The sequence below is a fragment of the Myotis yumanensis genome, unplaced genomic scaffold, assembly GCF_028538775.1.
Source record: "Myotis yumanensis isolate MYYU_CA2020_CCGP unplaced genomic scaffold, mMyoYum1.0.hap1 SCAF_17, whole genome shotgun sequence".
Lineage (NCBI taxonomy): Eukaryota > Metazoa > Chordata > Mammalia > Chiroptera > Vespertilionidae > Myotis > Myotis yumanensis.
In genome coordinates this window covers 8,010,406-8,027,489 of record NW_027223768.1, presented here as the reverse complement: position 1 = coordinate 8,027,489, position 17,084 = coordinate 8,010,406, and the positions used below count along the sequence as shown (strand labels likewise).

At 38.3% G+C, this 17,084-nt stretch overlaps 1 protein-coding gene across 4 annotated transcripts in view; it reads right to left on the bottom strand.

Moving 5' to 3' along the window:
• Positions 1 to 17,084, bottom strand: part of HIPK1 (homeodomain interacting protein kinase 1) — a 45,589-nt gene that overhangs the window by 12,444 nt on the left and 16,061 nt on the right. For all 4 annotated transcript variants that reach the window (XM_070396546.1, XM_070396550.1, XM_070396545.1 and 1 more), the window contains exons 3-9: positions 15,443 to 15,566; positions 9,605 to 9,724; positions 8,691 to 8,777; positions 7,190 to 7,374; positions 6,734 to 6,896; positions 4,938 to 5,163; positions 881 to 1,002 (exon numbers count right to left, since the gene is read on the bottom strand). In XM_070396546.1, the coding sequence (XP_070252647.1) occupies positions 881 to 1,002; positions 4,938 to 5,163; positions 6,734 to 6,896; positions 7,190 to 7,374; positions 8,691 to 8,777; positions 9,605 to 9,724; positions 15,443 to 15,566 (1,027 nt within the window). The remainder of the gene's footprint in view (positions 1 to 880; positions 1,003 to 4,937; positions 5,164 to 6,733; positions 6,897 to 7,189; positions 7,375 to 8,690; positions 8,778 to 9,604; positions 9,725 to 15,442; positions 15,567 to 17,084) is intronic.

Below are 17,084 nucleotides of genomic sequence, written 5' to 3'. Positions count from 1 at the left end.
CAGGTTATCTGGATTCAGCAGGGCTCTCATTCCCCCCAAGTTATTACCAACAATAAGCAGTAATTCATTTCCTATCACCTGGAACACACATACCAAACACAACTTTCCCCTTCAAATTCTGCACAGCAGGGGCCCACTGGGTCAAAGGTCAATGGCCTAAAGCAAAAAAAAGTATAGGCATCCTTCTTGGGCCAGATTCAGAGGGTCAGTTCTACAAAACTCAGTTCAAAAGGCGGGTGTTAAGAAGTCCTGCTCACAAATTAGGGGGCTGGGATTTCAGAACTGCCCATGTGTCACGGGCCATAAACATTTACGCACAGAATGGAAAATATATATATACTATTGTCGCTTGTACGAATACTCTATGATTTTCTTGACCTCTTAGTTGTGAGTTCCGGGGCAGGTATAAAGACTCAAAGCTCTCTACAGGCCAGCGAGGCACAGGGAATAAAGGCATGTGATGCTTGAAGAGGCATCTCATATACCCTGCCTCTCAACTGTGGTGAAATCCTGCAAGAGGGACCAAAGGGGACGCCAGGGAGCAAAAGGGGAGCCTTTCATTTTTAGACTCACAATGTTGTTACACGTGTACTGACCTCTAAAAGCGCCCACGCAAGAAATTAACTTCCTCTCACAGAATGAGAGTATATTTACTCAAAAGATAATTTCTCCAAGTTGGCCATTTGTCCCTGCAAGTCTAAGGCAGATGTTGGCAGAGGTGGGATGAGTACACTGTTCCATTGTTGATGTTTCGCTTCAAGTCCACTGAATCATGGCCAAGAAAGATCTTACACTCAAAGCAAACACCGTTTTCTAGGACAAAGTACCCGATTCTCAACAGTGCTTCAGCGACACCGACGCACGCGGCTCTGGCTCTTACCTGCGTGAGCACTCCCGACGGGATCTGCAGTGGCTGAGCCGCTGGCGCCTGGGGGACGATCGGCACGGCGTTATCCATCCTCACAGGGAACCCAGAATGCTTTGTCGTGGCCTGTAGTCCAGCTGCGGAAAACAGCAGCACAGTTCAACTGCTTTGCTAGGTCTGGGGCTACTGCTTGCTTACTGGGGGTGCAGGGTGTTTGTTTTTAGCTTTTCTGTTCGAATAATCTGCCACTTAAGTTTTAGTTCTAGACACTTAAGACAAAGTAGTTTCGTGGAAGTCTGGGGTGTTAAGGAAAGGGAGACATGGTCCCTTCAGGTGGGATGAATGAAAAGATGTCTGATACACGGAAGGCTGATTTAAGGGAATTCTGAAATATCTTTTATCCTACAAAACTTAAAGCACAAACCCATCCCATTCTCATTAACAAACAGTATAGGTAGAAACAAAAAAACCTTTCACTTAGTAAATCACATCCACTAGGGAGGAAAAAAAACATGTGCTTAAAATGTAATCAATTAAAAAGCATAGACTTAAATAAAATATAATGATAACTTTAGGTTAAATTAGATAAGAAAAATATTATGAAAAGCTCAATAATTTATCAAATAAATTAACCTTTTGTTCAGAGTATTTTAGGGGAACATTTCACTCCACTCCTCAAAACCACCACCTAGTTCACAAATTAGTCCAATATTTTTTCTTTAACCAATGTGTGAATGAAATTATGCCCAAGATAAAAATACTTAAAAGGTAGACCTGTGGGTTTACAGAAACCCTTTTTTCTACTCTTTTAGAAATCTGACAGATTTCTAACAAGGCCCTTTTGTAGCTTGGACAGCTAGGAAAATCAAGAACTTTGAGCTGCCTTTAAAACCATGTCTCACTTATCTTCCTATTCATTATGCTCCGGCACAAATGCTGAATAAATGTTTCCTACAAACAGGAGTATCTCATTCTGGGGAAAAGAGGGGCTCAAGATGGTCTCCCTTTGCCGAGTTGAGAGAGAGCCATCACAGCTTTCTTTTAAACCTACCCTCTCAAAAACCATCAGTGGAGGGAATTTACGTTTCTGTTAGGCCTCTAGCTCATTCATGCCTTCAGATTTGTTAAGTAAGAATGCAAACACTTTAATTAGATCCTCCATCAGTGGTATTTTTTAAGCTATCACCAATTAATTTTTCTCAATATTACTATGGAGGTAGCCAATGAGCATAACTCTAATACTGCTGCTTACAGCAAGTTGTCGTTGGATTTCATTTCAGTAATTTCCAACTAATTTAGTAACAAACTGTCATAGAGAGAAACATAAACACAACATGCAACGTAAGAGGGACTAGCAAAAATCGTAATTAAAACACTCTAATAACTTTTTTAAAAGGACACACGCCTAATGACAAAACAATGTTATTGTAATAGCCTCCTACAAATTAGTACACAGTAAGGAGGCAAAACTCAGGAAGAAATGGTCACTACAGAAGCTCATCTATGTGTCCCAGGATGATGAAGTAAAAGGGGACAAAAACTGCAGAATAAAAGTTTCCACTAAGCAAAATGTACATCTATTTTTGGTCCACCAGAATAGTATAGAAAGTAGTATTTATAGTACTGACCTACAACTGTGACTCTAGGTATTGCAACAGTAACTTAGGCTAAGCCACAGCAGTCAAACTAGTTTCAGGAAACCCAAGTGGAAACAAAGAAGTTAATAAAAGGTAATACTTTTGGAAGGTTCTTCCCTGAACTAAGAAGGATTAAAACTTTATTTTGTGTTTTATTTTTGTGGAACACAGCCCTTTAAATAAAAAACTATGGAAGTCTGGAAAGAAGAGAACTATCTAATCCTGAAGGTCCATTTCTCCTCTGAGTATAGGCATCTTGCAAAAGAGCAGATGGTGAAGGAAAAGTAGACAGCCTGGAATAAAGAGAACTGCCCGGCAGAAACCAGCACATGGCTGTGGCTGGCAAATCAACTGACATCTCTCTACTGCTATTTGAGTTGAAATACTGAGAGGTTGTATAGAGTAATACCGCAAAACTCATAAGCTATGAACCCACCGCCTGGGTTCAAACTATGGTTCTACCACTGACTAGTTAGAAAAAATTGGGCAGCTGAGGGAATCATGATCAACTTTCTCATCTATAAATTGGGCATAATGTTACCCACCCCCTAGGATTGTTGGTGAGAATGAATTAGCACATAGAAAAGCATTCAGAATACTAACTGGCATGTAGTAATACATTTCAGCTTTCATCATCACCATTACCTTAATTTAAAAACTCCCTTTCATTTGGAAATTTTAAAATGTGCTCTACCTACTCCTCGGGTGATTTAGACTTCCCAAATGGGGAAAATTTCTCCAGAGCTTATACTTTCTTAATTATATCAAGAGTTGGTTATACTGCTTTAGCCCTGTACCTCTTCGGTGGACATTTCGTTTTGTTAAAGGAACTAAAAAGGTCGCGTACCTCATCTCTTAACTATTATATGAGAAGAAGCAAAAAAGCTGGGAGTCCCACATTGGAAAGTTGTTCCAATGAAACTCAACCTGGAAAAGGTGAGGGGGCGGGGAGTGGCTATTTGCTAAATTCAGTAGCGGAACCACTCAGCATATAACAACCCAAAGGACAGAATGTACTATTGCGAAGCACGCGCAGGGAACAATTGGGTAAGTGAGGCTAAATGTGCATTTACGGGTTTTGAATCTGCTCCTCCGCTTTGCCTGGGGTTTCTCCCCAGTTTACATCACTATCGCTCTCCTCTCCTCCTGGGAATCTCTCAGTCTCCCCTAGCCCCTCTTTTCCTTCTGCTTGCTCCGACTCTGTCAGAAACCAAACAAACAAAAAAGTCACGGTCAATAAGTAACTGAAGTAAAAAGATAGAAGTGCTACCTGCTCCTATGGAAAGTGCTATGAGAAGCCTGAATCCTGGCTTATTCCCACAGGGTACTGACATTGACTTTCTAATGGGAAAGTCACTGTGTGTCCTCAGGAAACATCCTTAAAAAACCCTAACCTTTTGGTCCTGGCCGGTCTGGCTAAGTGGTTAGAGCGTCAGCCCGTGGAATGAAGGGTCCTAGGTTCTATTTATATGGTCAAGGGCACGTGCCTCAGTTGCAGGCTCATCCCCAGCCCCAGTCAGGGCAGGTGTGGGAGGCAACCAATCTATGTGTCACTCTCACATTGATGTTTCTCTCTCTTCCCCTCCTTCCTCCCCTCCACTCTCTCTAAAAAAAAAACACCAAAAAACAAAAAACAAAACAAACAAAAAAAACAATGGAAAAAATATCCTCAGATGAGGCTAAAAAATATTTTTTTTAATTTTACCTTTTAAATAGTTCGCTAGGTCAATAAGCACACATTTCCCATATTTCAGAAAAAAGGAACTGAACAGACTGAACAACAAGGAGAAAATGAGAAAGGATGGGAATGTGAAAATTACAATCTTATTTCAACACCTAGGGATTAGAGTCTTCAGCTATTCTGTTCCTCTGTTGAAGGAGTTTGTAGGAACAATAGGATTCACGAGCTGAAGCAGATAATCTTAATGCCTTCCCCATATAAGCACCTCAGCTTGGAGAATTTTCCAATGCAATAAATAAACATCTTTATTTCTAAATGTAACTTAAGAGGTTTCCATATTCCTAAACATGATTTTTATACTTTATAATGAAATTACCTTCTATTTTATATGGAATGATAGAGGAAATAAAATTCAATATATAGCAACTGTGTTTACAACAAATTTTTTCAAGATTATATATTCTGCATATTGAGATACAGGCTTGTAACAAGATATATGACATTGATGTTAGGCCTCAATGGGCAAGAAAACTGAAATCAGGCAATTCAAATAAGGAAACAGTAAGTGGACGCCTGTCATGTGTCAGATAGTACCCAATTAGATAAAAATAAAAAAGGGTAAATCCACTTTGTTAACTTTCATTATCTTCATAACCGGAGATCGCTAAAACTTGTCAAAGACCAAAACTAACAGGGATCTGCCAAAGCAGGTAAGTCTGACATAAGACCGTATGAACAGGCGTTCCCCACTTACTTTGAAAAGCAGGTGGACAGACTATAAAGGTTTGTTGGAATGGATCTGTCTGCGTGCAAATCTGGGTGGTTCCAGGCTGCAAGGAAACGCCCTGCTGGGCCACTCCAGGCACTGGTGCTGCAGACGAGGGGTACAGAGCTGACTGGTAGTTCAGCAGTGAGACATCCGAGTTAGCCAGAGACAGAGTAGCAGCTGCTGCGGTCGAGCTGGAAGCTAAAACACTGGCCTAGAAACAAAAGGATCAGAGTTGTACACTGGTACAGAGAGAACAATATTTTTATACACAGGGAATCGATCCAGAAAAACTTCAAGTGTTAAAATGTAATGCTGTCTTCTAAAGAAATCTCTGCTTAAGAAATTTTCCCAGTCTCTATATTTCAGACATGTTATAAGTTTGAATAAGAACAAAGAATAAAAAATGGTCTCTAGCCTGGTGGTTCAGTTGACTGGAGCATTGTCCTATGCACCAAAGGTTTCGGGTTTGACTCGCCATCAGGGCACATACCTAGGTTCTGGGTTTGATCCCTGGTAGGGGTGTGTATAGGAGGCAACTGATCAATGTCTCTTTCTCTCTCTCTCCCCCTTCTTCTCTCTCTAAAATCAATAAACATATACTCCCGTGAGGATTTAAAAAAAAAAAAAAAAAAGCATAAAAAATGGTCTTGTCGCCCTAACTGGTTTGGCTCAGTGGATAGAGCCTCAGCCTAAGGACTTAAAGGTCCCAGGTTCGATTCCGGCTAAGGGCATGTACCTTGGTTGCGGGCACATCCCCAGTAGGAGGTGTGCAGGAAGCAGCTGATCAATGTTTCTAACTCTCTATCCCTCTCTCTTCCTCTCTGTGAAAAATCAATAAAATACATTAAAAAAAAAAAATGGTCTTGTACTGGTTGAGGTTATATAAACCCCTCTCTCTTCTTTCTATGCAAAAAGTTGCTGGATTCCACCAAATCTCATTTAAAAATAGACATAGCTAAGAAAGCAGGAAGCTTACATGCAAAACCACTCTTAAAGTTAATTATTGGAGGGACCCAATTGAACTCATAGAAGCAGACAGTAGATTGGTGGTTGCTAGGGTAGAGCAGGGACAGGAAGGGGAGAGTGGGTGATAGTCAAAGGGTACAATCTTCCACTGAATAGATGAGTAAGTTCTGGGACTCCAGTTCAGCATATAAAAAATTATTGGGCCGAAACCGGTTTGGCTCAGTGGATAGAGCGTCGGCCTGCGGACTGAAAGGTCCCAGGTTCGATTCCGGTCAAGGGCATGTACCTTGATTGTGGGCATATCCCCAGTAGGAGATGTGCAGGAGGCAGCTGATCGATGTTTCTCTCTCATCGATGTTTCTAACTCTCTATCCCTCTCCCTTCCTCTCTGTAAAAAAATCAATAAAATATATTTAAAAAAAAAAAAAAAAAGGAAGTCTCCTTAAAATAAAAAAAAATAAAAATAAAAAAATTATTGGAAACACCCTTCAATACATGTAACGAGACATATAAAATCCTTCTAACAGAGTCATTTGGCTGGTCAGTACAACTAACAGCAGTAAGGAGTACAATAGCCAGGCTGCATTTATTTGACGATGCTAAATCTGAGGGCACAGATAAGGTCTTTATATTTAACTTCTGTCAGCACATGACTGGTAGGTATTATCAGTCTACCCTGTCTAGCATCACTTCTGCCAAATAGAAAATTCTTAAGAAGCAGTAAGACCACCAAAGCCAAGACTGATTTCTTTACTTCGACCTGTATTCTTACCAGTTTCTATCCCACTTAAGTTTGAGTTTCCAAAATCATTTACCTGATTGTGCACTGTATTAAGCTGATTGCTGAAGCTCATGGTTAGGTTTGTGCTTGTATTTGGGGCAACGTGTGTCGTGAAGGGACTCTTGATCTGACTCACTGTATCATACATGTGAACCCTCCGCTTGCAGATCTCCATGTTCTGAAAACAAGACTTAACACTAAAAAAAGAGATGAAAGGTTCATTGAAATGAATGCTGAGATTTAAACAGATCAAAATAACTCAAGATGAATATGGATCAACGTTCCCGCTCCCCCCAAGTATTTTCAGAACAAATGAATAAGAGTTTTTATAACCATAGGGAAACATTTTCAATGAGAAAGAAAAGCTTCAGTGAGCCAAATACGTAAGCTCCAAAGCTGCTGCTCACGTGACATTTCCATTTACCTATTAAATGGTAACACAACAGGTGAGCACATCATGGTAAAATCCCCCAAACCATACCATACTCACTGATTGCTATGTGGAAAATCCAGAAGGTGAGTCATTGTTACAAATTGATGGTTAAGAGTTTTCAGAGGAGTAATTCTCTTATCTGCATCGATTGTTAGCATTTTTTTTAACAGATCAATGTATTCTCTGCGATCCGCCTTCTCTGCCAACATGTCTGTTCCTTCTAAGTCTGTGGACATGTTCACCTTCCCAGGAAAATTAAGAAATATTATACTTCGTTACTTAATCTTTAATGCCGCCACCAATTATCTGCTTTCTCTCCAAACCGTATACAGTGGGGCCTTGACTTATGAGTGTCCCAACTAACCAGTTTTTTGAGATACGAGCCGTCTCTCGGCCGATTTTTTGCTTTGAGTTGCGAGCTAAAATTCGGGTTACGAGCCAGCTTCAGATACCCCACCGCTAGTTGGCGCAGCAAACGTCACCGTGAACGCCACAACATCAGCCTAGCATCACGTGTCTCACCCGTTCACTTTTGATTTGACATACGAGTAATTTGAGTTACGAGCTCCGTCACAGAACGAATTAAACTCGTAAGTCAAGGCCCCACTGTACAGTACTCAAAAAATTTTGAAGACATTATTTTTATTAGACTAATCACTTTCACAGGTGGAAGCTCTTCTTATTCTAAATAAAACCTTCAATTCAGTAGAGTATGCCAGTAGAATAAAGCTAACTAATTTTCTGTTCATTCAAAATCTGAATCAAACAAGTTAAGCAAAAATGACTAGTATTACTTAAATATAAGTTTCTATTGTTAAAAAGATTAAATGACATAAGTATAAAGTGTTTAACTAGAGTTTGGGACATAATAAGTAGCTCTTAATAAGTATAGGGTGTCCCCCCAAAAATGTATACAGACTTTAACAGCTGACAGCTCACTTGATATTTTTTTCTTTTCAGATTTAACACATTGGAATTATTAATTATTCAAAGTGTGTATACATTTCTTGGGGGACAGCCTGTATTTATTTAGTAGAGAATATGGACAAGAAAAAAACTTTCACAAACAATGTATCAAAATACTGACAATGCCCTGGCTGGTGTCACTCAGTCGTTGGGGCATTGTCCATTCACCGAAAGGTTGCCGGTTTGATTCCCAGTCAGGGCACATGCCTGGGTTTTGGGCTCGATCCCTGGTGGGGGGGTTGGGGGGTTGGCGAGGGGTGGGAGAGGTGTGCAGGAGGCAGCTGATCGATGTTTCACTCTCACATCGATGTTTCTCTTTATCTCTCTAAAAATCAATAAAATATCTTTTAAAAAATGCTGACATGTAGTAAAACCAGTTTAACAAAACCAAGGAAGAAATATATAAAAGCATCCTTTGTTAGGATTCAAATGTTATTTATTACATGGCAAAATATCAATGCATTTTTTTTTTCTGTGAAAAATAAAGACATATACTGGAAGATAACAGACTGATTCAGCCTTTATATAACCAACAGAAGTATATCTGAACAGATACATAAAGGTCTGGCTTTCTGAAAGATACTATACTCACCTGAGCCATGTCATCTAAACAATTAAAAATGTACTTTCGAGCTTCTTTTGATTTGATTCCAGTTTCCAATTCATGTTCTTCAGGTGTCTATAAAATACAGATTTTTAAAAAAATTCCATCCTTATATTATTTCCACATTTTATTCTATTAAAAGCCAGAATACAAAGAAACAAGTGTCGTCACCTTGCCAACCAGAGATGACAACCATGAAAGTAATTTGCAACTAGAAAATCTCCCAGTGCAGAGATGTGGCCTTGATATGAAGCCACCTTTTCCACAAAGTAAATGTGCAAGCAACGTTGTAGCCCAGTTCCTGAAGAATGTCAGATAAGATGGGGCATTACCACTTTTCTCTTACAGCTACCTTCACACGAGATGCTATTTCAAATGCTAACTATTCAAAGACCCAAGTAGAGAGTCACAGGGTTAATCAAATTATTCAGGAATCTCTCAAGTTAAAGGAACAGGCTCTGATGTAAAAAGCAGGTATTTGTTTAAAGAAAATATAGAAGGACTTACTGCAGGCAGTTAGGAAATTATGTTGTTTTGTCATATTTACTGAGAATCCTCTAAAAAAAGTCATTATTAATTACTCTAGTTTTATAAGACTTAATGGTGAGTACATACTCTCCCTTTCTCAGCTGCTGGTTCAAATAGTCAAAATAACCTCGCCAACGGAACTAGCATTTAAAGTTTTGTTTTTTAATTAAGGGAAGGGGACAATAAAATAATTTTTCAAAGTATTCCCTCTGCAACGTATATTCACCCCTTTTTCCTCCTCCACCTGAAGAATAAACTTTGATAACCAACCAGAAAAAGTGATGTAACCTTAAAAATTAAAGTAAAAATAAACTTTGAATTTGAGGTTAAGAGTGAGAAGTACAGGTATGGGTAGTATAGCCGGGGAGACTGACCTTAAGCCTCCACAGTGGGTACCCCAAATTAGGATCTCTGTTGAAAAACCTGGTCGTTTTGGTCCCGGCACTGAGAAGATATTCAGCTGGCAGACCTTGTGTTTGTGAAATGTAACGAATCTGAAACATCAAAACCATCAAAACATTGATTTGGGATGAAAAGGAAGATTTTAAAGAACTTTTACACTAAAACATTATTAGCCCTAGGCAAAAAAGAAAGCTATCGAAAAGAAATTAACTTGTTGATAAAGAAAAATGAAATCTATTTATAAAGACAAATATATAAGCTCACGCACTCAGAAGTAATTCCCAAACACGTATTCAGAAACTTCCTTGTTACTATATCTGTGATTTACAAGGAAACCTGTTTCAAAACTTTTGTGTGTAATCTCTTGCTTTTTTGTAAAGTTCTGATACAAAGTTCAGAAAACTTTAGGAAATATTTTTTAGGTCAGAACAGAATGGTTTTCAAGAAATTATACTTCATGGATTACCAAGGATTGTTTTGTTTTGTTTTTTGATACACTATCAAATTAAACTGATTAGGAAAAATTTCTATAAACCTCTTTCTTCCTTGGCCACTCTAGCTCCTGGTCAACTGCCCCCGACTCTAACTTGTCACAGAGCTTACTTCTTGTACCATAAACTCAAGCACTTAATTTAGCTTCTCTGTAAGTACTGTGTTCATACATTCAACATTTTTTGAACACCTACTACGGACTAGGCCAGCAATTCTCAAATGTGATCTGGGGACTCCCATAGGGTCTGACCCCAAGACCCTTTCGGGGGAGTGGGGGTGTGAAGTAAAAAATTATTTTCATAATAATACTAAGAAGTTATTTGCCTTTTCATTCTCTTCTCATGGGTGTACAGTAGAAATTTCCAGAGGTGATGGGTGATGATGTCATTGCTCTGATGGCTAATGAAATGTGTACTTGTATATGTTTGTTTTATGAATTTCCCAACTTAACTGTTCACACTTCTGGTTGTTTCTCCCAATCCAGGAAAGCGATAGAAGAGGCAATTTGCTTCTCTCCCTACTACTAAAAGCAATACAAGAGGCAATTCTTTTCTTTTTTTTTTTTTTTTTAGAAATTCTGTATTCAGGAACTCTTTCTTTTTTAAAAAAAATATATTTCTTTATTGATTTCAGAAAGGAAGGGAGAGGGAGAGAGAAATAGAAACATCAATGATGAGAGAGAATCATTGATCAGCTGCCTCCTACATGCCCCCTACTGGGGATCGAGCCCGCAACCGGGGCACGTGCCCTTGGCCAGAATCGAGCCTGGGACCCTTCAGTCTGCAGGCCAACGCTCTATCCACTGAGCCAAACTGGCTAGGGCGAGAGGCAATTCTTTTCACCACCCCATCTTCATATATGAATGACTATACTTAAGATAAAATTAGAGAAAAACTTGTAAGCAAGGAAATAAATCTTACTTCCTATCTATCCCCCCGCCCCCATCTTCAGTTTTAAATACTAATTCAGTATTCGCTATATAAATAGAGCTCTTTAGGGTCCTCACCAATTTTTAAGAGTATAAAGCACAGGTACGCCAACTATGACCTACAGGCAAAATCTGGTACGCTTATCTATCCTGAGACAATCTTAGCAGAAAATTACCCCAAACTGTGAAAACCAAAACACAGCATTAGCAAAATAGAAAACTTTTTAAATGTGAATAAAAAAGTTTAAATAGAAACTTCTTTTGCATGTAAGAGGTAAAGTATTTTTTTAAAAACAGAGTAAAATCTGTACAATGAAATACTATGCAGACATTTAAAATGATAGGGTAGACCTATATTTGTTAACAGGTATAGTTTGCAATATACTAAATAGAAAAAGCAGATTACAAATTAAATATAATCTCTTTTTCTTTTAAATTACTCCATTTCACTGGTTCTAAGAGACATATTTTTTCACATGCACATCTTTGAAATCAGGATATGTCTTAGCGCTGATACTGTCATGGTTTAATTGGCAGCATTTTTTCTCAGAGGTACAGAAAAATGGTGCATCTTTTAATCAGTGGTGTTGTAGATTTGATGAAATACTATATATATATCTTCCTCTATGTCCATAAATTTTTACTTGGAAAATAACTATATATAGCATATATTCATTCATACTTTCAATAAGTATTTATTGCGCCTGGCAGTGGTGATTTTAAAAATAGATATGGTTCCTGCTCTCATAGACCTTGCAGTCTAGTGAGGAAGACAGACGGTGAATGCATAATTCAAATCAGAATAAGTAGGCTTCCATAAAAATACTTAAAAAAGGAACCTGACCTAGACTGGGGACTGCTGAGGAAAGCTCCTTGAGGAAGTGACACTCGAGCTGATAAATGACTAGACTTTGACCGGATGAAATGGATGGCTGGTGGGAAAGCTTCAGACTGAGAACAGTATGTGCAAGGGCCTGTGTGGAAGGAAGCAGTGCTGAAATAATGCCAAGAGGACTAAAGTATGAAAATCAAGAAGAAACAGCATAAGATCAATCGAGAGAGAAAGACCGGAAGGGCCAGGACAACCCAGGCAGGGGCTCAGAGGTCATATTAAGGACTTAGCCTTTTATTCTAAAAGTGATGGGAGGCCACTGAGAAGAGCCGGGGAGTGGAATGATCAAATTTGTGTTTTGAAAGAAATCTCTCTGGAAAGTAGACTGAAGGGAGGCCGGAATAAATAACAGGAGATGGCCTGGTAGCCCAGGTACATGAGTAAGACAGCCTGGACTAGAGAGTAGCAGTGGAGAAAAAGAAGTATATTCAAGAGGCATGAGGGCATAAATGGTCAGAAGATACACTCGTGCGTGCACACACACATAGCAAACTACATTTTTTCTCTTTACAGAATTTATCTTAATTGTAGTATATAATTATTGGTATGCTTATTTACTTCATGTCTGTTTCCCATACCAAACTATAGCCTCCAGGCAAGGACTATGTTTTTATTCAGCATGGCATCCCCAGTGCTCGGAGTACCTGACACAAAGTGGGTACTCAATAAACACATGATGAAAATTAACAAATTTTATACATATATTAAAAAAAGGCAAAATATAACCAAAACTTAAAAAGGTTACCTCTGAGGGGTAGAACTATAGGAGGTTCAAATTTTTGTCTCTTGGCTTACTGTATCTTTTTTATTTTTCTACAGTGATGCACTTATGGAATTAAAACATTTAAAAATTTTAATATTATCCAGATACTACTTTTCACATAGCTTAAGATAAAGCAACAACAGAAGCTCCCTATCTATGTAAACAGAAAGTATTTGTCACTTGTTATTTTAAACAATTCTAATGTTTCCAACAAATTCAAAGCCACTAATATCTAGAGACTATACACATTTGACTAAAACACTTGTATACCAATGCTCACAGCACCATTATTCACAAAGGCCAAAATACAAACACACACACACACACACACACACACACACACACACACACAGAATGGAATATTATTCAGCCATAAAAAGAAATAAAGTTCTGATATATGCTACAGCATGGATAAAAACCATTATGCTAAGTAAAAGAAGCCTGTCACAAAAGACCATATTTTGTGATGAATATGATATACTAGAATAAGCATAACTAGAGACAGAAGTAGATTAGTGGTTAATATAGGGGAACTCATTTCAGAGATGTGATATGTCTCTCACAGCAAAGGCATCTGGGAAATGTTGAACGCTCTACAACCTCAGGCTTGGCTGGCTATCCAGAAAGCCAGAATGCCACCCCGAGGTAAATGCCAAGCCCCAGGAGAGAGGTTAATGAATGTATAGAGTGTAATAACTGCCTGATGTGATCTTTTAACTTAGGGATGTATTGTTCTCTCGGTGGTTCATGTGACTACCCACCATATTGTTTTGTTATTAGTTAACCTCCTTTGAAAAGGGCCCTGTCCTGGAAGTGGTATGGTTTCTTCCTGGCCCGTCACCACTGGGAGCAGCTGCTTTGCCTGTGTCCGTAAGTTTTTCCTGCTAATACAGTTCTTAGGCATCTGGACAAGGCTACATGTCATTTCTTCAGATCAACTGCCAAATCTAAAACTGATGAGCCTAAGTTTTTGGAGTTCTTCACCAACAAGGGCCTAAGGCAGGGATTGGGGGAAAATGAAGATTGGCTGCTAATAGTGATTAAAATGTTCTAAAACTGTTGTGATGGTTCACAACCCTGTGAACATACTGAAACCATTGAACTGTGCCCTTTAAATGGCTGAATTATGTGATATGTGGGTTATATCTCAATAAACTTATTTTTTAAAAAAAGTCAGCTATAAGAATAAGGATGCTGCCAGAGGAATCTTTCGTACAACCAGAGATGCAAGATAAACTGTTCCCCACCCCCCTTCCTGCTCTATAATAGCCGCATCCTACTTATTCAGCTTGATTCAACCAACTGTGGTTTTCCTCCTTCCACCCACAGTTTCACATTTATGAACCCAACAAAAATTCTCCAAACTACCAGACCATTTTTTTTTTTCAAGGAAAGCCCCAGCTGTACCTTAGCTTCTAAATTTAATTGTATTTGGTTCCACTTCCTAGGAAATTTCACAATGGCAATCTGTTGACTAAGGCTGAAGGGATGCCAGTAAACAGTTGGGCTAGGAATGGCACTTTGGCGGCTCTAATTGCTCAGAGCAAGGTTTCTGAAGCAGAGGTCCCTAAGTCCCCTAAATTTGTACACAAGACATGGTGAGCAGACTTTTCTGAGAAGATCCACAGCTTCATCAGAGTCTCAAAAAGGTCTAAAACCCAAAAAGGAGAATCAAAAGCTTAGTTAAACCAGCTATGGTTTTGTATCATTTAATCTCCCAAATACTTCTTTGTTGTTGTACAATAAGGAAGATGCTTTTAACAGTAAAGAATTTAAATTAGTTTAAAAAAAATAAGGACGCTGACTTGCTCCTCTCAAGGTAGAAGATAAAAAAAATTCCAAAGCACAATGTAACGGGTTATTTATGACATGAGTAACTCATTTGTTATGTTTCATTCAAAGGCATGTCCAAAGAGTCAAATTTTTAGAAGTTGGTAAATGTTACATATACTCAAATATATCAAGGAGTCAAAATTCTAGGCTGAATAGGAAAAGGACTGTTTTGCTCTTTTTGCCTTTCAATTCCAGATAACCATTTACTTCTCAAAAAAAAAATTTAAAAAAATAGAAAACTAAAACAAAAACAACCCCCCTTTTCTACACCTTGTGTGCTTACTATGTTTAAGACACATGTAGCAGCTGGTGATACACTAGTGGAATGAAACAGTCAATGCCCTTAAGGAGATTAAAGCATAAATGGTTAGACCACTTTTTTTAAAAAACAAAAAACTAGAATTTACAATTTATTTCCATGGCAAAACTGTTGCCCTCAGCACCAGCTCTTTAGGAAATGTAGCATATCTTCTAAACCTTATCTGTTTGAGACAGGTCATTTATTGCAACACTTTTCAAGTCCTCTGATTGCCCTCCTAAAGCCAATCTTATAGAGACCCCCTCTACATCCCAGCCTCTGGGTCCCAAAGTGTTTCAGCATGCCGAGAGCACGCATTTCAGTGTGTGTCATGTATGAGAGGAAGTAACAGGTGTGAATGAGCCAAAATTCATTCTTAAAATCTCAATTCCTCATCCTTACTTTGCTTTCATGTCTTATTTCACAAGATACCTTTGTTAACCAAAGTGAATATCTAATAAATCATTACAGATCTGGGAAAGTACCAGTCTAACATAACATAAAATAAAATTCCCTTTTCATTGAAGAATTGCAAACATAACTTCAGACTAAGAAGCAGGTGGAGAAAATTCTATTCGTTAAAAAATTTAATACACACTCTTACCTGATCGTATTCCGAAGCACCAGGATAAAGAGGCCATCCCAGGAATAGCTCAGCTATCACACAGCCCAAGGACCACATATCAATAGCTTCACAAAATGGCAATCCAAGAATAATTTCAGGGGCTCTAGCAACAACAAAAATAGTTGATAAAAAGATACACGTTATTTGGGAAAATGAACGGTGTTGACTAAGTTCTGTTTTAGTATCAACGAAAGATACATTGATTTAATGAAACTGAAAACGATCTTTGGTATAAAATCCATCATTTGAACTTCTTGGGGCCACATGTGTTTTGGAATTCAGAATTTCTTTAATTTCAGAAAGGTACTACGATGACTATACTATATATTGCATAATAATCCCAAAGGAGTTTAGGGAAGTGCTCAGAATCAAACACATTAATATTTCTGCAACAAAACATATGAGCAGTCATACTAAGTCAGCTAAACAAAGACTTCCAATTGCCTTCCACTGATTCAAGTCAAATCTTTCCAATCAATGAGTTTATACCAAACTCAGGAAAAGATTTTTAGTTTTTAGAGCTTTCTGAATTTTGAAATCGTAAATAAGGAATCGGGGAATTATTCTTTTTACTTAGCACCTTTTTAATTATGGAAAAACCAATTAAATGGCTTGGTCAATAAATCCCTCTGTGGGACAGAAATGCGTCCTATAGAGATACAATGGCTGACAGCACAGACTAGAGCAGGAGTGGGCAAACTTTTTGACTTGAGGGCCACAATGGCGGAACAAAAGCATGGATGGAGTGTTTGTGTGAACTAATGTAAATTCAAAGTAAACATCATTACATAAAAGGGTACGGTCTTTTTTTTTTTAGTTTTATTCATTTCAAACGGGCTGGATCCGGCCCGCGGGCGCGGGCCGTAGTTTGCCCACGGCTGGACTAGAGCCAGCCTACCTGGGTTCAGAGCCGCAATTCCTTTATTTCGTAGCTGCAGACAATTACTTAATCTCTCTGTGCCTCAGGTTCTTCATTCATAAAATGAAAAGAAGAGGTACCCACTGCATAGGGTTTAAATAAGCAATTAATAATAGTAAGTATCAAAGGTCTTGGACAGTAAGCTCTTGTACTCAGCACATATAAAGTACTGTATAAGTGTTAGATGTAATAATAACTATTAATATATGATCATTATTTTTAAAGTTTGAATTCTTTTCATTTCCATTAATCCTCCAAGTGAGAAACGAGGAGCCTTAAAGAGAAGACTAAGGCAATCCCATATACTTAGAGCTTGTATATATGAACACATTCAAGGAAAATTGTGTACCCTCAATTATAGAGGAGGAAACCGAGGCAAATTATTAAGTAATTTGCCCAAAATCACATAAGTGACAGAGCAAGAATTTGAATTCTGACAGTCTAGCTATGGAGTTGAGTATATTATACTGTGTCTAACTAAGTAAAAGTTAAGTACATACCTATCTATAAAAATCTTTTTGGCATGGTGGTATACCATGGCATTTTGCAAAGTGTGTTGAAACTTAAGAGATCAATAAATGGGTTCAGAACGGGAATGATAATAATAGGTAACACTATTATCAATAATACTAATAGGTGACACTTACATAGTGCTTACTATGTGCCATGCACTATTCCAAGTTCTTTATAAATGTGGTCATT